We start from the raw sequence: 23,495 nt of genomic DNA on the forward strand, positions 1-23,495 counted from the left end.
AGAACATCAACTGGGCTCGTAAGTGCTTCTTGAGCCTGAGAGTAGCTTTAGCACAAGTATATAGCAGGTTATACCCTCACTTGAGATCTACAATCCGAAGGTAAGCCTTTATGAGCCCAGAGGACTGTTTACTGTTTAAGAGCTGGAGAACAAAAGCCTGCAACCGACTGAAGCCGTGCCGTTTCCCGAGCCGTTAAAGACACGAAACTGGTGAAATGAAGTTATCCAGCGGCTTCAAGATGTAAATAAATTCTTAATTTCTAAGTCAGTAATAACTGCTTTCTCTAGCAAAAGCAAAACAACACTTTTTGTGTCTGTTTTTGTTTATATCTGCAGCGGGGGCACCGACAGACAGACTTTAATCTTGAATTTCACACGGCCGAGGAAAAAAAAACCCATCAAAGCGGAACGGCCTGGAGGATGGAAGCCTCCAGAGAGAAGAAGAAGAAGAAAAGCCCGTAAAGAAACGGCAGCATTTACATGAGGAGAGGAACGCATCCAAGGCGGCGGGCGGAGGGAGAACATGCAATATTTAAAAGGTTGAAGACGGAGGCAGCTTCAGCTACACAAACTCATTTGATCTGCAACTATTATTCCAAGGGCATATCAAGGTAAATAATATCAATGCGGCAGAGGGGGTTTGAAGTGAGAGAAAACACATCAACTGCTGTTATATTTAGTGCAGACTTTCGTTAAGAAGTGTCAGAGCCCAATAATTCAATACACAGGAAAAGTCCTTATTATTATTATTATTATTATTATTATTTGCTCCCCATTGTGACACACCGCTATCAGAACAATGTTACTTTTTAATCAGCGGGCATGAAAACTTTATTACTTCTAAAACACATCAACAAGCAAAATATATTTTCAAAGCTTAGACAGCACATTATATGAACGATTCAGAGATATCTAATCATAGACTTGGCATACACAGCTTTATTGTAATGTCTCTATTCTGATACATATGTATTCACTTTCTGCACTTTTTTGATTTGAGCTGTGGAGAAAAAAACAACTTATTTCCCAGAAAAATCAGGAATTGTTCAATGGTATCAAGTATGAGCTGAACAGATACCCGTGTTCTGTGCTGCTGCCATTGATCGGGCCTGTTGACTAGAAGTCCAGTAGTGATCGATCCCTCTCAATCTCAGCTGCCACTTTGGAGGCAGCACATGCTGACCTGCGCTCACGTTGGCGCCGGCTTTCAACATGGATTCACCATCGATTACCCGCGTTTGAATCTCAGCCTGATGAACAGATTTCTGGTTAATTACAGCCCAAAACGCAGGAGGTGTCTGCTTTAGAGCCTGACTCAAAGGAAAAGTCAGAGAATTAAAATACAGCAGTGGTTTTCTTTTCGTCTTATCCTGGAACAAAATCCACTCTGTGATTTGCAGTCTCCCCCGTACATATTAAGAATTATCTGAAAACAAATTACTAAATCGATTAATGTAATAATCATACATTAATGTGACCCACATAATCCTGTTTGTTGCCATGGGTTTGAGAGTGTGTGTGATTTGCGAGGTGTTAACCTGGATGAGCCTCAACTTTCTATCTTTATGACATGATGCATTTTTACAACAAAAATCAGAAAAATTGGCACTTTTATGGAAGTGTTATTTCCCCATGGAAGTAGGAACTTTAAAATATTCATGTCAGAAAAACTTGAACATTTGATCATAAATCAAATATGGCCGCCATGCTTATAATGCACTCTGTAGCTGAAAGTGCCAAAATGAAATCTTTCTTTGTATTCCTGGCGGTTTGGGTCTATCGGTTACACCTATAGTTTAGTATTACACTTATCTACGAACATTAGAGGTGTAACGATACCTAAAACTCACAAGATGAGACACGATATTGCGTTCAAGAGAACAAGACAGGACGAGATGTGTCTTTTTAGGATTTCTTTTTATCTCTTCAGAACTTGTACTGCATGGTCCGCAGTACCAGGTCCAGTTACTACTGACAAAGTTCTCTGTGATCGTGACGTATCTCCACGTACTGCTAGACGTCCCACCATTGGCTGTTACAGTGTTGCTTTCTGCTTCCTTCAGTATCTGAATAACTTGCAGTGCTAATATATTGTTCGTGTCTTATCTGTCCGTCTGTTCTCATTATTCGTTCCTACTGGAAACTTCAACGCATTGAAATGCAAAGTCAAATTTCTTTTAAGTCATATTTGATACATACAGCATATTTATAAAAACTGAAGTTAACATTGTTATTTGATTGTGCTATAAAATGGCATTATATGCCTGGAAAATAGATAATACTACCACTTTAATGATTGAACAGTTTGCTTTACATTTTTCATCAATTTGAAAACATGTGCGATCTAGATATGGTCCAAAATGAAACCCTGCAGTAGAGGAACCTAATGGAACCTAGCAATCGGAGGATTACGTATCTGTTAAGTCAAGTCAGATTAATTGTTAGCTATACAGCAATGATTCCAGCTGAAGATGGCCCTTATGAACATGACTAAACAGCATGGCAATGGTGAAGTAAAGATGAGTTCATATATGACTCACAATCGTAAAGAAAACAAGCAAACACCATCGCAACAGGGCAATGTAACATCTTCAGCAAAAGTTGTCCCTTATTCACAAGTTCATCACTGCTTTAGTATTTCGCCTCAGTCTAATTTCATTGCTGAGCTAAGCAGTCTTATGGTCTGTTAGAGACACATTGATTTGTACTCTGGAGCTGAAATTGACTCGTCTCCTAGCCACAGATCACTACATCCTCCTTTGTATGCATTCTTAATCAAATAAGCTGTTCTTTCTCTATTAACTCGGACAAGCTTACTTTCAGATAAGCCTGTGTCTTTAAGCCACTTCAGAGTGGGAATCAGTCCCTGGAGGTGATGAGAGTTGACTCCGGCAGGCTGACATGTGAGCTTTGGGTCGCCGTGTTATTGTCTGAGGCTGTGCCCGGGGCTCCGCCGACAATCGCTTCCTCTAATGGAAAACTATTGTCTGCCTTTGAGAACTTACAAGTGTGTGGAATAGGGATGAGTCCATCTGGACTTACGGAGCACGCTCTGCATCGGCGGAAAAGCTATTTCAGAATTGGAATATCCACCGAAGTGGAGCGTGATTAAGCGACGCATCTGCAACGGGGCGCCGTCGTCTGTGAGGACGGAAAGGAGTCTCTAACATCGTGGTGACACACAGTAGAAAAGAAAACAGTTAGCTAGTCTGGCAGCTGAATTTTAGCTCAAAAATGTCTAAAACTGTCACAGAAAGGCACTTTTTGAGTTGTTAATTCATTCGGGCACACCGGATTGAAATTATTGACAACAATGAGAGAAAAACAGAAATCCCTTTAGGATGACGACGTTCCTCCCTTGGCATGCTGCATTATTCACAAACTCATCCATCCAGGCAGGCAATGGTTGACGTCTACCATAAAAGTTTCACACATCTTCTCTACCGCAAACGGGAGAGACGGGTTCAGGCTCGCAGTCGATCCAGAACAGTTCTGCGTGTGTGAAGAAGTTACGGAGAGTCAATGATGCTCTGAAAGAGTTTTTCTTCTGTGAGTCCCGGCGGACGCTGAAGCCCATTCACGGCTTTTTTTTTGCTCTTTTCTCTGGAGAACGACGAGGTGCGATGCATGTGATGTAGCTTCCAACCCTGTTTTCTGTGTCTCCAAACAAGTCACTTTCCATCTTTTTCCGAAGCCATGAAATAATGACCACAGTCCACATTGTAAATGTTTTTAAAAAAGCAACAAATGGTCAAACAAAGATCTGTGAATTTGGACGCCGATTCGTTCGGACAATGCTTCTGGAAAGACGCGTCCATTGTTCTTTAATCCTGTGAAGACAAAACAAAGACAGAGAACGCTGTGAGACTTTTTCTCATGTTTTTAGCTAATGCAATCAGTCAGGCATTGCATTTCTTCACTTAATGCAAGTGGAGGGTGTCATCTTCACAATGTTGGAGACCCTGTTGTGGTTCAGATAACACAGAAGGTTCTCACACAGTAATTGCATTTGCACATAGAGGCAAAGAGTCCAGAATCCCCCTGAGGACATTGTGGAAAGCTACTGTGGGGGATGGAGGGGATGAAGGTCGAGCTTCGGAAGGATTTCAAAAGTTGTGGGAAAATATTTCTAAGCTTTAAACATCCATTTGGAAAAAGCCAGGTCGCCTCAAAGTCACATTAATATTTGATTTGTTGTATTTAGCACTCTTAAGGTTGCTAAATGGAAGGTATCACTGTATTAGATCCTTATCTGCCATCTTTTACAAACATACTTTAAACTGTTTAAAAAAATTCAAATCCTGTCTTTTTTTCTTGATTAAAATCTATAGTTTATATTAAATCTCTGGGTGACGGTTGAAGTTATAGCTCATTTCATCTCCGAAACTTTTAAAGGAGTCTTACTTTGAAGATCAAAACATGATATTTTTTACCTTCATTTCACACCAATTTAACTTCCAGTACATCATCAAAAGCAGTTAACATGAAGTGCACAGGAACAAAATGTCCGTGGACTCGCTCCGACGTACATCCTGTTTAAATTCCAAAGAACTGCCTCAATTTTCTCCATAGTATGTCTTTAAAGGGATAGTTTGGATTTATTAAATTTTTCCCTTTTCATACTGTAACACAGAAACACTGTGCTAGATTAGCTAAAAGGTGTTAAATCACCAAAGTTTCTACCAGCCCAAACCCACAAATGATGCACAGTGCAGCTAACAAATCACCTTCAGCAGTAGGAACGTGTTTGGACAGACAGCGGTGTTCAGCTCTGACCTCAGCCTGGAAGGAAAAACATAAACGCCATGAGCAATATCGTTTTCAGCCAACATCAGAAAGCACAAACCATGTTTTTAGTCCAGTTAACAAAACAATTGTGTGTTTTATTAATATCTTAGAACAAAATGATTTCACAGTTTGTTGAGATATTAAAGGTATTTAACATCTTTTAGCTTGTTTTTGTCAGAAATCTAATTAATTCTAGCTTCGTGACTGGATTACGAACTTCAAAAAGTTACAGGAAAACATTTCATTGAAGTTTAGAATTTGTTTATGAGTAACTATGTTGAGGGGGGTGAGGTTAAACCGGGTTAGGGTGTTTACCTTGTGGGGCGGCGGTCTTTTTAAACAGCTACTGCCGTCCTCTCTCTGCGGAGGTCAGCTGGGGTTCAATTTAACGTGCGGGGTAAAGGCAGGATCTTTAAAGCGACTGGGAGAGGGTCACATAAGCAGGAAGAGCAAAAACAGGAAGACAAGAAAGAGAGAGAGAAATCTACCCCACCAATCCTCCATTTTTTTTTTTTTTTTGCGTGGCAGGTCGTGCAGGCTTTAGATGAGCCGTGTCTGTCGGGGAGTAAACACTCAGACGTTATTGTGCGTTCACTGATGATGCGTGACGCAATCAGGCGCATCAAATCGTATCAGCAAATACGGGTTTCAAGAGTTGTTATCGCTTAAATCCTCTGCGTCTCGGTGGAAGACGGTGCTATGAAAATGTTTGAATCCAAATCGGTGCAAAACGTTATCAGATGACCAAGACCGTCTGCAAGGTCGCCAGCGGCCATTTTGGACTTCTGGTCATGTCATCTTGATATTTGTGTTAAATTCAGAATCTGGAACATGTGACGGTTTAAGCTTTTGCAATGTTATCAAGGCGTAAAAGATCCATTTAGTTCATTTTGAGCTTTTCTGTGGTGCAAATGTTTCAAACATCAGGGGTTTTTGTTGGGTTTAGTTTAAATTATAAAGCGCATTTAGCGGTGCGTAATTATTCTCCTCAACACCAGGGTTTTCTTTCAAAATGTTTATTAGCATCAACAAAGAAAGAATTATTAAAGGGCTTACATAAGCTCACAATCCATAGAGTTGAACATATCTCCAGGAGGATAGGTGGAAAGGTGGATGATGAGACTGAAACTCAAAAACAAGTGTGGAGAAAGGTAACGGTAAGGTTCTGGTCAAAAGTTTTCACACACCGATTATGTACATGAACGTCGTAACTGTGATTACTTTTGCCTGCTCTTTTTGACTGGTTGTAATGAGGATAATTGCAACTTCACTGAGTTTTGGGAAGGATTGGGAACACAAATATAAATTTCCCTCATCCACGTGTGATTAAAGTTACCCATAAAAGCTTAATTATATCCATACACTCCCTTTAGATTTGGTTAAATGTGTCATAGCAAGTGGAAGAGGAACTACACAGTTTCGTGGCCAAGCTTCTGGCCTAATTCTGCCTAAATTGGTTGAATTCATTCTGATTACCCTCATTGCCCTGCCCTGCCCTGGCCTTTAAGCACATTTCATAAATCAACTTCAATGCGGTAAAGGTTGGGACCAAAACAAAGCTTAATAGCTGTTTGGATTATTGTCCTGTTCCAACAACCAATAGGTGGAAAGGTGATACTTTCCTTATGTATGAAACTTGGTTTCATACATACTTGAAACCAAGTTTCAAGTATGTAGCAGCTGAGGTGAAACTGAAGAACTTGTCAGAAGTGTTTAGTCGTCATTATTCCACATAATCTGTACAACGCAACAGCAACAGTAGTTTGGGAACCCTAACCCTAACCCAGTAGTGAAGTTTTCTTTGTTTTAAATGAATCACATTGACTCTTCCAAACATACTTCTTATTATCCATCAAACATTTCTCCAGACAGCCTTTGTCTTGTCCATATGGCCAACTGTGAAGTGAATCTTCTGTTACAAGTTCATGATAGAATAGCCTTCATTGTGGACATTAATGTTCCATCAGATTATAATGCATTATTGGCTTCATAATGTTCTTGAACATCCAAATTAACATTCTTCCATCTGTCAGGAGCTGCTTGATCAGATGGTTAAAACTTATTAGACACGCTGTTGGTTCAGTATTACTTATTAAGACATAGGGTGCATTCAAACTACCTCTGATTAATCTGCATTAATCAAATTCTAGTTTGTTTGCCCAGAAAGTCTGGTTCATTTGAGGAGGTGGGAATGCGTAATCAAACTCTGATGCGGATCAAAAAAGCAAATGAACTCAGGTCTACCTACAAACCTAGGTCTCTGTTCGGTTTGAATGCATATGCGAACGCCAAGTGGACCAGAGACTGCTCCAAAAGCAGGGAGCGGACTATAACACAGGGCATTCTGGGCAAATACCACCAAAACAAATGTGTGAGTCTAACGCTTGAGGGAGAAATAGTTTGTGTTCTTTAAAAGACAAAAGAGAAATCCTATGACCATTAAAATCTGCCACTCCATTTTTATTTACATTTCTTGAAGCAAGCAGTTGCGCTCAGTGTCTTCTTCAGAGCTTTTCATGTCGTTTGGCTCAGTGGTTCATCAGCTGAAAATGGAACAAATGTTGCAACTTTGGTCCCCAATCAAGACAAATCTACCAGACTATTGGGTGTGAATCATACAAATGCATGATAACACTTTTTTATGCTGAACCAAACCTCACAGAGTCAATCAGCACAGCAGAACAAATCTCCAAAAGTCAGGAAATTACACAAACATTTTTGCTGTTTACTAGTCAAATCTTGGTATTGTGAACATCAGCTATTGTCTGAATTGTTCTTGTTTGCTACATAGAAAATATCTGTTGTCAGGAGTCAGGACCTGTACTTAGGTGTTAAACATTAGCTGAGATAAGGAGAATGTTCTTGAGTCTTGTGAAGAAAACAAATCTTATAATCTAGCAGCTGCTCTAAAACCCATATACGTGGTGTTTTTCTTGCACAACATCATGTTCCAGCAGGTCAATGAACCCAAACACACATCAAAACATATTTTGGAACTGATAAAGTAGGCTAACATGTCCCTGACCTTTCCCTATTCATGATTTGCAGACTGTGCTTGAAAGCCAGGTCAGTCAAAGAAATCTATGAAATTTTTTCTTTTCTTTTTTTTGTGGCACTAATGATCTTTACTTGTAGTAATCAAACAGGAAATGGGCAGAGAGAGAAAGGGAAGAAGACATGCAGTAAAGGTCACAAGGTCACCCAGTGTACCACTACCTCGTGCCAGAAACCTACCAGTCCAGGCAGAATCGTGGCAGAATATCTATATGTTCTTTACCACCTGTAAATCTAAATGTAACCAAATTACAGGAAGTATCTGTAACCATCTGAGCCTGAATGTATAACTTTTGATCTAGTTTGGAGTAAATCCATTAACAAACTCAAACTTTTGCATCCTCAAAATCATGTTGTATCCTCATTACACCCCAGAGAAAGACTGATTCAAATTCATCATAGTTTAGAGGACATTCATGCCTAAGATGAGGGAATGTAAACTTTTTACCAGCACGTATCACGTTTTATATTCTCAAAAAACATAAAAACCAGGAGCATCTAAAAAGAAAGGCAGACATTTGAAAACTCCCAAAGCGTCTGGCAGCTACGGTGGATCAGCGTACAGAAAGCAGGCGCAGCTATTTCTGAATGGACTTAAGGAGATGTTTGGGGGCAAAACCAATGATCACAACTACACAGGCTTCTTTAAACAGCTGGTAACGTCCACAGTTGCACACCATGCTTCTATAAGCCCTTTAACACTAACTGGACTGTTGTTTTACATTAAAAAAAGAGGAAGAAACAGCAATACAATGTGTATACAGAATGACTTATCTCTTCTTTTTTTCAGTTTGCAAATGTTTCATTTACAAGGGACACAAAGTTCACCAATTATCCTTCAGGAGAAAGTATCTACTGCACTTTCCTAGAAACTAATCTACTAACATTTCAGAGGTCTAAAGAATAGAGGGTGATAAATTAAGTTGCGCTGGCAGCTGTGTGGAAGCATTGTATCCAACAGCTTACAGTGGCTCACTAATCATTACCAAGTAAAATAGCCTGTTACAATGTCATTCTTCACAATCACATAGCTGAGAGAGAAACTTAATGTACTATGGAGTCTTTTTTTTCTTTTTAGCCTTAACTTTCTGTCGATTCTACTGCAGAGAGGGCAGATAGCTTACCTAAACTGCTTTATGGTTTATTTCTTTTCCAAGTCAAGAGCATGATTTTCATGTTATAATACTTTCAGTTCAGCGTTTTGTTTTTGTGTTACGTCGCGGATTCGGTTTTCAATTCTAAAAATATGGGAGCGTCCATAAAAAAATCCATTACTTGGGTTGAAACCGCCATGGGCATCGGGGGGAAGGAGGTGCGGCTCGTAAAAACAGTTCAGTATCTGGAGTATGGCTGATCCCTGTACGCTCCCTTGGTCGTCCGCACCGACGGAGCCTTGCCGCGACTGTTTGCCCACTCTTCCTGACCTGATCAGGGGGAGAACACAGGATAAACAGACGGAGAGCGATTAGAGGCGCCACACTTTAATTGAAGCGACACATGCAGACGCAGCAAATACTTCCTAAATATTTTTCCATGTAAAAATTACGTACAATGCAAACCCCCCCCCCCCCCAAAAAAAACACGATCTAACCAAGTATCTACTTTCTAGTGACACACTTGAAATAAGACAAATATCCCATTCTTTCTCCTACTAAATAGTTAAATCAGATGAAAAGCTTTTCCAAACTTTCCCTGACCTATCGGAGGTGTTCAGTAAAGGATCTCCTGCTGACGTTGAAGCAGGAATTTGGATCTGCCTGTAAAAACAAAAAGCTCCTGCTCTATCAGAGCTTTCCCCTGGAAGAATTCATCCAGATTAATTGAATTTGAGGATCAAATGGCTACTTGAAAAGGGCCCGTTTAGTGTCTCCCAGAGAAAAAGGTCACAATTACCATTAGCTCAAATCAGGTCTTGCTCGCCCCCCCCTGCTAGCATCAATGTGAAAGTGCTGCCATTGACGGCACCCTTTGTCTGATCTCCAGCCAGCGCTGAGACTTCCCCGGAGCTGGAGCTAACAAAGGCTGCTTCTCTCTCTTTTTCTTTTTTTTTTCCAGTGTGGAGGCTCTCTGTTGCCAGCACATAGCCAATACCCCTTAATTAAACCTGTCACCCTTCCACTGACACTCACTTTGAAGAAACACACCAAGGTAACCTTGTGTTTTGAGAACAAGAAAGCCCGTCAGTGTTGTTTATCTGCTTTCTCTGAGCTGCTGCCTTCCTGTCTGTGTGACCCGCGCAGCATGATGATGATGATGATTATTATTATTAGTGTTTCATGTTCGCAGGTCGGCATCAGTCTAATAAGTAGAGGGTGCTTAGTTCTTTCACTGGCACAGTCAGAAAAGTTGAGAAAGTTTTAATGGCTCTGACTTGCCTCTGAAAGCACGTTCGTGGAATAAACGCGTGAAAAGCAAAAAGGAATACGCGTCATGGATCACTGGCGGTTTTACCCGGCTAACGCTGAGCTAAGTTGGAGGTCGGCTTTTAGTGTCATTGCTCTGTTTGTCAGGAGGCTTACAACCAAACATACAAAGGGCGAATTTCAACAAACTTCCAGCAGAAGCTCGACCCAATTAAAGGAGTTTCTGTAAAGTTGAAGTGAATTCCACTGTCCTCTCCGGATTCAATTCCAGCTTCTCATCTAAACAAATTCACAACCAAATATATACAGTACGCTTTGTTGCTATATACAACACATTTCTAATGTATTCATGTCCTGTTACAATCAACAAAAAGAAGACTGTAACTGGTAGGTGGACAGAAAATTATAAATTCATATTTGATAAATTAGAATATATGTCCCTAACAGTCTCATTTATCAGATTAAAAGTACTTTTTGAAATTCACTTTAAAGCAAGTATTAAACATACTTTTATCAAAAATAGATTTTTATTGGTCTCATGTAATATCCTAATTTTGAACTGTGTTTTCAATAGATGTAAGTAGAAAATCATCATAATAAAGAGAAATAAAGGTGCTAAACCATCATGCTTGTCTAATTCATCTATAGATTGTGTTTCACTTAGTGATGGAGTTGCTGAAATAATTACATTTTCAATAATTTATTAAATGTTCCTGTATTATTTTAAGAGTTAAAAAAAAATCTACTTGTACTGATATTTAGTCTCTCTTTTCTTGGATTCCAACATTTGCTTTGTAACTAGTAAATACAGTCCATCTGTGAGTACATCATTCTCAGTACGAAAATCACATAACCTGCCATAATATCTGGTTTTGGACACTTTTCAGAAAAAAAAAAGCGTGAAGACACTCCAAACTTTAGGGACACAGTTATTTTGAATAAGGAGACCAAAGTCAAACATTATAACCAACTATAATCTCTACATTCGATAATGAGTCAACAAGATATTTGAGAAAAAGCAAACCTTTCCTACTGTGAAACACGGAGATGTTTTATGGATGTATCAACTACAAATGTACAGGAACGTTAGTTATAAACTGACGGCTAAATGAACGCAGCATGGAGGAAACTGTGCTCTCATTAGCCAGGAAGCTTTTTGTTCTACATGCCAGACAGAAGCATGACGGCACCCTGCTGTGGAATGAGTTTTTCTTCAACAACCCTAAACACACCGTCAGAACTACAACAAAACACTTTAGATCAAACTGTATTTATGCTGGAATGCCTTTTTCATATTTGTAATATCTAATTGAAAAACTTTTTTAAATTTACTTCACAAACATGAGCTGCATCCTAAGTGTACAAAGGAGCATCATCGTAGGTCCTTCCTCCCAGCAACTGGGACGAAGGACTACAACCATCATGGCTCCCAACAAACTCTTTAAGTCTTCACATCCCTGCTGTTATTTGCTCCATTTTTTAAATTTAAATAACATTCTTGCTGTTAATGAACATCCCTGTTTACACCGTTTTTTTTTCACTGCTTGCTCTGCTGGGGTTTTTCCCCACATCTGTTCTAACAAATTTTGTTTATCATCCAACAAAATTTGTTATAACAGGTCTGTGCACACCTAGTAGATTTTGTGCTGTAAATTACGTTTGTTTTTTTTGTGCTTTAATTTTAGTGTAGATCTACATGCTTCAGATTACCCATCTGACAGGTTTCCCCAGTGAGGGACAATTTTATTCTAAGAGTGGCTTTGTGTTGGTCTGTCACATAAAGTTTCAATAACATATATTGAAAATTTGTTGTAATGTGAATAAAATTGGAGGGGTATGAATACTTTTGGCAGACATTATGTTCCACCATCCTACCTTTTTTTTAAATTAAACTTGGCCATGTAGGTTTTGTCTAATCCTGCTGACACTGAAAGCATCCCTCAGCCTTGGCATCTGTTTAATTGAAACATTTGTCTTTTTTTGCATCCCGTATCATGAATAATACATTTCAATAATCCAATTTAAGAGCTGGATCAGGACGGAACGTCAACACGGCGTTGCAATAATGCAGTGTTAGAGAATTAGGCTGCACTCACTACAAGCAGCTTCCAAAACAAGTCAAGTTCACACTAAGGCCAGATGTACAGCACAACATAAAAGATGCATCGACCTGCTGCTCCACAGCTGCGCGGTTACAGCGCTGTAATTCCGCTGTGATATGGATGCAGTCGGCAGCAGATCTGACCTTGGCCCGCATCTTACCGATCATGTCAGAAAGCTGACATAGGTTTGCTGAACACTGCCTCGGGGAGGCTGTGCTCTGCCAGAAGTTTGAAGAAAGTGCAGCTGGTCCAAACTCGCCTCTGAGTTGATCGTTCCAAATCAGAAGCGAGAAGAAGTTTATTAAAGTATTCATTTTGTCCAGAAAATTAGGTTGAAACCGGCGTGGCGGTAATGAAGTGATATTCAGGTTTTTGGCTGGGAACATTGGGGAATGTAAATGGCAGTGAAGCAGAAGCAGCTTTGCATAAAATAAAGGAGAAAAGCCGTCCACATAAAACAAAAATTGGCCTTTGGCCCACCCACAGGCCAAATCTGGCACTTTAGTTGTGTTTGACCAGCCAATGTCAAAACTGTGTACCAAACAGGCATATAGTGTTAATACTGTCCTGAAACCATGTTAAATTCTAATATTCAGAATCCAAATATAGTAATTAAAGCTACATTATGCAGCTTTTATAAAATTTTTGACATATTTGTTAAAATTATCATCACATTGGGACATGACAAGACAGATAATCTGTGAAAACAATTAAACTCCTCTGCCGTCTCCCATCGCTAACTACATAAATCCATCGCTCAGTCAGAAGCAACCAATCAGAGCCAGGAGGCGGGTCTTAGCTCTGCCAACCACTCTTGTGCTCACCGAGTCCCACTTGTTCTCTGCTACACTACAGCCGGTTTACCACAACACAGCCTGCCACAAATGTTGCAGTAATGACAGTTAAATAAAAATATCTAACAAGATATTTTTTTTCCATCTTTAAAGTGACTGATTTAATTCAATAGAGGTCCAGTCCAGTCAGTTGGTGCTACTAGTCTCATTATGAGCATAGATCACCTGAGTGCAGTAACTGTGTTGGTAAAAATTAGCTTAACTTTGACAATTTTTTTCTTTTGTCAAAGAAAAAAAGATATGATAAAAATAATAAAAAGGGTAAAACATCCAAAGAGGTGAATATTTTCTATAGGAACTGTATAACAGAACGGTGGAGACCAAAATATATCCATGTATTTAAATGGTTCAATCAAAGACCGGACCTAAATCAGAAGACAGGCTTGAATTTAATAAGACTCTCTATCCAATCTAACTGAGCTGGATTTGTTTTACACAGAAAATCAGGTGAAATCTTTATTTTCTTAAGAATTGCCAGACTGATACAGACCTATACAAAAACATAAACACTTGAAGTTGAATTTGCAGTGGAAGTAGTTTTGCAAAAACATTGACTCAGGAATAAAAGTTCTACACTCCACACTTTTCAATTTTTTTACTCGTAGAAGAAAATGCTCCAACAAGACAAAATATAAAAAAGCCCAATGGGTAAAAATCCTTTTGCAAAGAAATATAAACACCTACTACAAAGCAGTAAACTCTGCTCCTTTATTTCCTTGTGTAGCTGCAGAAGGATTAGGGATGATGTAAAGGTTATCCTCTATTTTTGTCTTGTTTTGACGTTTTCCTCTACAGAGCTGAGGGGGGGGGGGAATCAGCATTTAACCCCTGGAAATCTTCTGCAGGTAAGAGAAGTGATTTGGCCTATCTCACGTGTTTCCCCCCAAAACAATTCTCAGAAGAGACGCTGGAGTGATGCAAGAAATGTCAGTCAATATTTACAACGCGGCGGTTATAAATATACACTCCTGCACCTTAAGCCTCCACTCTTGGTAATTGTTTTTAATTTCGAGCAACACTGCTTCCACCTAATTATCTAAATGAGCTGAAGAGGTTCTGATTAGTGACAAATGACTTTTAAACACGCTCAGTCTGAATGTGTCTGAAACAGCACTCCATTAGCCAGGTGCTATGGCAACTGAGATAAAGCCAGTAAACTAGAGTGAGGAAATAAAAAGAGATATTGTTCTGACAATTGACACTATATATATATTTGTTATGTGTATATACAGTGGAAAAGGAGATCTGCGACTCACCGTACGACTCATATGACTCCCCGCTGTGTCCATATTCATAGTAGTCATCTGAGCTGGAAGCGGACAGAAAATGAAGGTGAATAGCAGGAAATAGGGCGCAGAACAAATGTAATATATTGCATTATTCTGCAAATAATTTTCAGCTTCTCTTACTATGAGGATAATTAATTGTGCGGCTGTATAAAAAAAAAAAGAAATACTTTACATCACTTAAAACTTTGTAAACGTACAAGACAATTTCCTCCCCCATACGCTTCTACTTCCATATTGCTACTTATGGAGATGTATGAGGCGTGGCAACATTTATATAAAAGTAAAAAAAAAAAGATGGGGCACGAGTTGCATAGCGGTTTATTTCTCTGCTTGTTTATTTTATTTTTTCATTTTTGCGGTCGTCGGTGAGGCGGTGACAGAACAATCCTGCGTCGACATCACTCGGTAACAGCGCTATCATTCAGGAGAGGCAATTCATCATAAGGCTGCCACTGAGCCGACAGCAGCCATCACAGCTGGGTCCTCTCCGCCTGCCTGTCAGTCACACTGTCAGCGATAGCAGCACCTCTCTGCTCCCCAGATTAGAGAGCTGAAAGCGTCATTCAAACCCCCCAAACGCCAAGTCGACACCGGCTGACTGCTGAGGGCAAAGAGGTGACAGCTGTGACACCGCAGAACTAACAAATTATTAGTTTTTTCTCCTCCCTCCACGGTTAAGTAGCTGTTTTTAGGACTGTGAACCTGAAAGGCCAAACCGCAATAAGAGGCTGAAGAGAAGCTGCTTTTCTCCTGCAGTTTTTTTTTTTTAAATTGGGAAATACGTGTGTGAGAATTGAACGTCATCTGAACGTCATAAGTGAAATAAATGGGGTGAAATAATTTTAAATAAATTGGGGTGCACTGGTTTATTGACTAGGCAATTTGTCGACCCAGATTTCCTTAATATTGGGAGATCGGTGATAAGCCGATGCTTACACGTAAAGCCGATCTTTTCCAGCGATCTTATCTACATCAGAAATGTCTAAAAATCAACCACTTTCCTCTGCTGAAGGTTAACAATAGTCACCCAAGTTTTAGCGACTCAGTGGGTGAGTTAGCAACGTTTCAGACAAAAGAAATTAGAGTCGGCCAAAATCAGAATCAGCAGGTCAGGCATTTTACAGATCGATCATTGGCAATCAGCGAGAAAATTTCAATTGGTGAACTCCTAGTATTTGACAAAACATAATATCAGTTATTGTAAAACAAATTAACATTTTCTAACCAACGAACAACAAAGTGAAGGCATTTTTCATGACAGCCGTGTTTCACATGTTGGTATTTGCGGAAATATGCCATTGAGTTATTTTTTTGGAACCGACATTTAACTCATCTAAAGTTTATGTATTAAAAATTACAGTTGAACAAACACCTAAGTGCTGGACACTTTGTACTTTTGTAATTTAAGTATTTCTTGCTCGCTAAATGTTCATTGTTACTTGACTGTGGGACGTTTTGTTCACCTTTTTAATGCCAGTCTCTTGTTTCTGTTTCAGACTGTTGAACTGAAATGCAGTCATGTGACTCAAATAACTCAAATCTACCAACAGGAGTTATTTCTGTGCAATCAGGGGTCATTTTTTCAAACTAGTCAAGAGCTAACTAGTCCAAACAGGTATCAGAATCACAATCAACTAAATGTAATATAAAATAATGATATACAATTTAATTCAACACATACAGTATATGAAATACTTTATTAATCCCAAAGGGGAATTAGAGCATAACATGCACTAAGTCATAACATTTTCTTTGAATTTTTGTAGACTCTCATGGCTGTGGGCAGCATCACAGCTTTCCTGTAGCATCCAGTGTTACAGAAGTTCTGAAGAAGCCTCTGACTGACACACGGTCTTTGTATAACATTCTCATGAAGAGGATGAGCTCTGGATTGTCTGTAATATTTTTCATTTGGAAAAAATGTCCAGAGCAGAAAACCAGAACAAAACCAGCCTTCATTAGCAGATTGTGAAGCTTCTTTAAGTCATTTGCTCTGATGCTGCTCCCTCGTGAAATCACATATGAGATTTGAGCATTTCATTTTAATCTACCATCCTTATTCATGAAATAGAGACAAAGGTACACCCAATGCTTCAGTACATGAGTTCACAGGTTCGAAAGGGATTAAGATGGAACAAAATGGCAGCAGTGGGAACCAAATGAGGGCAAAATCACCACATTGGTTCCAACATTTGTTTAGCTAAATAAAAACAATCTCAGCACCAAATAACACCATAAAACAGCAGGGGTTTTTGTCATCTTTCAATAACTTATAATGCAAGATCCTACATAAGTACGAAGTCACTAAACTCAAGGACTAACGATGTGAATCAAGTAAAAACAGAGTGCTGTTCTCCTGCCAAGGTATCATCGTGAAAAACAAGACCAGCTCCCGAGGCTCCTTTAAGAGACAGGAGAGGTAGAGATGGAGAAACATGTAAATGTGTGTTTCAGCTCATCACACTGCTCACCCAGAGACGAGACCTGACAGGATGCTCAACAATTAGATCTCACATTCAGCTAAAATGGAGTAAATTCCAGAGTAGTCATTAAAATGAGCATCATCTTCATGAGCGACAGTAAATCAATTTGTTGAAATTCACAGGTGCTTGCACACACGTATTGGAGAATTCTCAGCTTTCCTCTATACTACAGCTCTGTCACGTTCTATAAAGCTATAATATAGAGATCCAGATTTTGCAATCCAAACCACAATGCTGCACCACACTGCCATTTGTACATCATTTATTTTGCCGTGTTTAGAAACAGAGCCTAACTTCCTGTGAGGAAATCATTTTTTTCCACCTGCATGTTGAAATGTCAGTAATGGCTGTGCTGGGAGCGTCAGGCGTGGACGTATTCTAACCATCAAGAAAGTGAACAGCAGAAGCTGTTGGGCCCCTCTAATTTCTGAGGGGACATTTTGTCAATATTGCGACATAACTTCTCGCCGTAGCCACTTTCTCCTTTCAATTAGAAGTTGTGAGGTGAATCCTGAAGGTCAAGGAGTCCTGGAAAATCCTGCTTTGGGAAGCTGAAAGCTTACAGTCTAATTTGAGAACCTGCTGTACACTTAGCTGCTCAAACCATATCAGATGTTGTTTCTGCTTAGGAAAGTATGTTTTGTCGTTCACTTTGTGTCTGATGCTATTCTAATTTTAAAATGGTTGATAAAAATGTAAATACATCTTACTTTGAGATAGGCCGCAGAGAAATACAGCAAAACAGCAAGCTAATATAGCGAAGCAAGCTAACTCAGCTTCATTATTTGTCTGAGAACCCAAGACAAACCTGGGCTATCCTCTCCACTTTAAGAACTCTTTATCTACATGTTTGAGTTCAGCTACCCTATGTCGAAAGCTCAATTAACCCTCCTGTATCAATGATCTTGTTCTTTCAGTCATAAGGCAATGACTTATGATGTCTTATGCTCCATATGTGAGGTGTAAAACAGACAGACTGGGAAATCAAGAACTTCACCAATTGATTCCGTTTTCTCTTCACCATGCTAGACCCGGTGACAGAAGACAGTCCTTCATTTTCCTGCTCAGTCCTTCCATCATTCACAATGAACTTGTGATACTGAGTTTCTCCTTTGCAAACTCAAAGTCATTTGCATACATTTTTAGTTTTGCTGTTTTTTTATTGAAAGAAACTACTGCCAGAACACCTGGCCACCTCTCGTCATCGATCCACTGGCAAAAAATACTCTGGTACAAATAACCTCGACAAGCAAAACAAACTAGCAAATACTGTATGTGCGCATACCCACAAATAACACAAAAAATTTAAAGAAATAAATGGTCTTGATCACCTAAATGTCTCGCTCTCATACATTACACAATGCAGTATAGATGAATCAACATGTAAGTTAAGGGAGTACAGCCGGCAGCATGGACTTGTGTAAGGAGAGACGCCTGTGGTGGATCTCAGGAGAGATATCATCCTGTGATAGGTGTGAAAGAGCTTTGCCTTTCTAAATATGTCAGCTTTTGATTTGACATTCATTACCAGAAGGAGTCCGCTGCTTTGTGTCTCCCCAGGCCAAGAAAAAGGAAAAAAGATTGGTCAAAACCAGCACAACGAATAAAAAGCTGAAACCTATTAGAAATGTGCGTCAGACGTGTTAAGTCCAGGCCAACTTTTCCTCAGGTAACGCATCTGTCATCCGCGTAAATGCTTCATCTGAAGCCCTGATGTTGCTGTTGGAGGGCGCCATGAAACAGATGGCGGCATTAAATCTCAATGATGTAGAGCACATCCCTCATGGACTTTGCTTTCTAACATCCTCATTACTCTTCCAGTCCTCTGTGAGAAATCTGAAGAAATCTAGCAGGACATTTACAGGAGGCTTCAGGTGTAATGTAGGATTGGTCTAAAACAGCGAGAGCAGCTTCTATTCTGTTAACCCATTTTCTGCATTTTTACACACTCTTCATCCCCATGAATCCTGAAGCCAAAAATATCTCCTTGACGCTTCCTGTGTGATCATATATTTTTTTTCTCTATTCATTCTTGGCAGAAATGTTGGAGTAGTAAAATGCTAACGAAAACTGCCCCACACTGAATGCTCTGATTATACCAGCTCAGTGATTTCTGCCACAGATAACATTACAATGGGAAATAGAAAGAGGCAAAAAAAGAGAAAGAATGCTACAGTTTATTCCCCTCACAATTTTGCCTGAAATGAAGCGCATGTAATTTCCAAAGAAAACCTTCGTTATGGATACACTGGTGATTGCTCGGTGTGCTGGCTGATTGCCGGGCTGTCTCCAGCACTGACCCCCTACTGGAGAGACACAAAGAGGGACAAAATGGCCTATTGCAAATGAATTGACTTTCCAAAATAAGTCTCCCTTCCATCTTTGTCTAGAAGAATTGTGTAATTTCAAGTTTTTTTTTGGAAACTTAATGAAATCCATTCTGAAAGGGGGAAAAAGACTCCCTCTGCCAATGAAACTGGGAGATCAGGGGACTCGTCTTGTTCTCCATGCAGATGTAATTTACAGAGTTATGTACATCTGACTCCGTCACCTCAGACTGGCTAATTACCCCCACACACAACACCCATCATTCATCCTTAGGAGCTGTCCACCTTGAAAACACAATGTGTGTGAAGGCACCACGAGGGCGTCAGAAGCAAGATTGAAAAGGTCCATCCTAAAGTGACAAGATTGAAAGAAATAAAAAAAGCAAAACGATTAAACTGTGTTATTGATGCCGCAGTAAAACACTACAAAGACTTCAGTTGTTTTATCACTGACATTTCTGTTTTGCGCCTGAGTGACAGGAAAAGCCTCAAACCGGAGACATTAGTGAGAGGTCCTTTGATGCAACATTAAAACAAAAGGAGAGAATAAACTTTAAAATACATCAGTTTATTAATAGGTCAAACAAACAGATAATTAACTTTTAGAATCTGGGTCAGTCAAATCAGTAAGTGCTACCGTTCTATAGCTAGCATTTTTCTGCCAAAATGTTTGTATCATAGCAAAGAAATTTGGCTTAAGTTGAAATAATTTCACTTAAACACTTAAATAATAATAAGTGTTTTATTTCTACTTTAATTCTTTTGATTTTATTTGAATTCTAATGCCTTCTAATTTGTTTTATTACTTTTTTATGTTTGGCATTTTGTTGACTGTTTGTTCCTTTGTGCTTTCTTCTTGTTGTTTTTTTTGAGTGTAATGAAATTGAACTTTAACATTGGACAACCAAAAAAACAAAACAAAAACTAAAATGATTAGTTGTGGTCTAGCTTTATTTTCAACCTTTAGAAAGCTGTGAGCTTTTATTTTGAACACTATTTTCAGTGCTCATTCTCAGAAGACCAGGCAGACTGTAAGTACAAAAAAATAATAAAAATGACCCATGCGTTTTAATGAAATGTTGTCCTTGTGGATAATAATTGGTTGCTATAAAACATCCTACTTTTTGGGTGCTTTCTGTACCAAGAAAACTGAGGTACAAAATGGCCAAAACAGCAAAAGGGCGAAGGAACAAAATGACTAACACCGTTTTGAAAATATAAAAAAGTGCAGAAATCCCACAAACCTGCAAACCCACCAACACAACTGCATTTCCCGCTGAACATTATAAAACAAAGAAAGCAATACGCATACAAGACGGATCATGCTCTTCACCTCAGATCCTCTGCTTTCAGAAAAACGTATTATCACCCGCCCTGTTCGGAACAGCAGGAAGGAAAAAACGACATTACAGGAGCTTTGTTTTGGCAGCGCTGCTTGTTTTGGAGGTGATTCCAATGTGCTACATGATGAAAGTTAGGAAACCATGCCACTCCCCTCTGCGCACGTCTCCTGCACCAGGGTTTACTAATGTTTCTGCATGATTCATCTTTCTTTTATAAAACATTGCCTGTGGACCTCTGAGATGCAGCCTGCAGGGTAGCATCGCAAAGCAAGATCCATGAGGAATCTTTTAAAGCGTGAAGTATGAAATAATGCTTTGATCGCCCCTGTGCTTTGAGAGGTCCCCTCATCTTGACCTCTTCAAGTGTCCTTTGCCGCCGCTGCCTCCCAGAAGAGGCATCCTCCCTTCATCTTTGCTAATAAAATTAAAGATGCTCTCTACACCAGAGACCGCCCTCCAGCCTGCTTGACCTTAGAACCTGATTGGTTACGCCGAACCGAAACTCTCTGCTGCTTCTCCCAAATATACGACTTTCGTCTATGAGCACAGTGAGATGAGGATGCGATGTGGAAGCTCTTGGTCTGCCTGCCACGGCTGTCACGCCGCGGTAACGTTCTGAGAGATTCCCCGAGGCGCCGGCGCTCTTCTGAAAAATGGAAATGTCGTGAAATGTCTTTAGGGCGTCTAAAAGGAGCCTGTAAGCTCAAGTCTCATGTCTTAATGTTGCGAGGGCCTTATTTGCCTTTCAGATTTAATTACGTCTAAATGACTCAAGCTTGGCTGTTCTGTTTGACACCATGTATACAGTGCAGTGCATACTTTGTCTCGTTTCATTTGTCAGGGTTTGTTCCTCATGCCTCTTCAGACAGTGATGTGTCGTAGAACGTTTTTTAAATGTTAAAAGCAGAGGATATCATTTTACCATTATCACAGTTGGAAAATGTGCAATAGACGTGCTGTATAACATGACACTGTGTGCACCGATGATGAATCGCATACACGATGCATTCCAGGTCTGTTGTGAGAAGGGATTCTACAGACAGGAGTGTTTATTTATTGGAAAATTCATAGGATGTTTATTTCACAAGAGTGTGACACTAGATATAAATATTGATGGGAGGTATTTGAAAGGAAATGGAATATTTTAAAGGCGTCGACTCAATTTCTTGAGGTCTTACTGTAATGTCTGAAGGCTGGTCAGTCCTTTTATTTATCCCCCCCCCCAAGAAAATCCATAAAAAACTGGATGTTGCTAGTCAACAGGTCCTGTGCTTATACATTCGTACATCGGTAGACATCTTTCTGTGGGTGTCTTCTTGAAACACCATTTCACATGCTTTGAAAGAACCCAACAAAATGTACATAAAACATAAATGTGCTCATGGCAATACTTTGTCTCAAATAAAACAATCACAACACCAAACCAAAATCATATCCACTGCCCTGAAAACGACTGATCTTCATATTAGGCATTTAGAGTGCATCTTATTAGAGTGCTGAACAACTTATAACCTGATTTTGTAGGTTATGCAAAGATCCTATGATTTATTCTAATCCACACACAAAAATATGTCCTAAATGAGCAAATGACAGGGGGAACAATCAAAACTTATTGGGCTTCAAAAGTTGAAAAGGTGTACTTAAACTTCTCATTTCAGCTGTATTTTTAGTGAATAATAATAATAATAAACATTTACACAGTTTTGACTCCAATGCAATGGCTGGTGGGTAAAACAACAGCCACACCCCAGTTGTTACTTTCATTTCATAGATTGACTCCATAAACTCTAAACTTGATTGCATGAACATCCATTTAGAAGCTAATCAGCTAATTCAGAAGCTAATCTAATAAAAAGTTGCTTTCATGCATATTTTAATATAAAATTTTTAACGGTGTGTTCAATGGTAGACAATTGAACCTTCTATTCTTCCACTGGAAAAAAAAAACATTGAGCAAATATCAACGTTAAATTATGTTTTATAGTTGTGAATAGGTCATGTTAAAGGGATATACAGTAGCTCCTTTCTGATATAAAAGAAAGAGAAAGTTAAATCTTCCAGTGAACTAAATGAGATCAAGAAAACAAAACCTGTACTTCAAATTTCTAATGTACATTGAGCAAAGCAAAATCTGCTATCCAAACAGAAGAAGTTATTAGTCTATTACTGTATGCAGAAAAAGTGGTATACATTATTGTGGTAACAAATCAGTAAATAGGTGCCAAAACTTCTGGAAGTTTCTTCAAAGCTGTCAAACCCTAAATAGCATTTTTGTATATCTCTGATAGTTTGCTTTTAATTTGTAATCTGTTAATCAGACAAAATTAATATATACACAAAACAAAATATAAATGACCATTTTTCAGGTAATTATAGAATATATTAGGTATATTTCATTCCCAGAGTGAAAACGGTCAGATGAGCACTGAGCACCAACAATGTGTGTGGAAAACAAGGAATCAGTTGTCGACATTTTTAGGCACAATAGTGGATAAAAATCTATGAAATGCATTTCTGCTATGCTGAATCAATAGATCTAAGTAAGATAATGCCTCACCATATGCAGCAGGATTGTACTGAAGATCTGCAATGAACGACACATCACCCTTCTGCAGCTGCTTTCCTTACATCAACACAAATGTTTTTCCAGTTAATTATCGTATCTGGTGCGGCATCAAAACCAGTTGGGGAGCCTGCGAGCCTTCAGCCTTCTCCTTTTTCCTTCCTGCTCACAAAAGGCAGGCCTGCTCCTGGCGGGAGCCACCAGGGTAATACCATGACAGAGAGACTGTAAATTGTTCAGCTTGTTATCCTGCGGCAAGTGAAATCCTGCCACGCAGTCAGGAGCTCAGGCTGGTGACTGGGAGCTCCTTAGGCTGCCAGAAACATTGT

The 23,495-nt window shown here is 39.3% G+C and overlaps 1 protein-coding gene and 1 long non-coding RNA gene across 2 annotated transcripts in view; both read right to left on the bottom strand.

The window, feature by feature from the left end:
* Positions 1-919: 919 nt before the first annotated feature.
* On the bottom strand, positions 920-6,392 carry LOC116731342 (uncharacterized). Its single transcript, XR_004341578.1, has 3 exons — positions 5,845-6,392; positions 4,728-4,782; positions 920-3,830 (listed from the first exon to the last, which is right to left on the bottom strand). It is a non-coding gene; the product is annotated as an uncharacterized LOC116731342 (long non-coding RNA).
* A 1,497-nt stretch (positions 6,393-7,889) lies between these two features.
* khdrbs3 (KH domain containing, RNA binding, signal transduction associated 3) overlaps positions 7,890-23,495 on the bottom strand; it is a 74,352-nt gene continuing 58,746 nt past the window's right edge. The window contains exons 7-8 of the mRNA XM_032581507.1: positions 14,418-14,470; positions 7,890-9,266 (exon numbers count right to left, since the gene is read on the bottom strand). Coding sequence (XP_032437398.1) covers positions 9,175-9,266; positions 14,418-14,470 — 145 coding nt within the window. The 3' untranslated portion in view covers positions 7,890-9,174. The remainder of the gene's footprint in view (positions 9,267-14,417; positions 14,471-23,495) is intronic.

The sequence above is a fragment of the Xiphophorus hellerii genome, chromosome 13 (genome assembly GCF_003331165.1).
Source record: "Xiphophorus hellerii strain 12219 chromosome 13, Xiphophorus_hellerii-4.1, whole genome shotgun sequence".
NCBI lineage: Eukaryota > Metazoa > Chordata > Actinopteri > Cyprinodontiformes > Poeciliidae > Xiphophorus > Xiphophorus hellerii.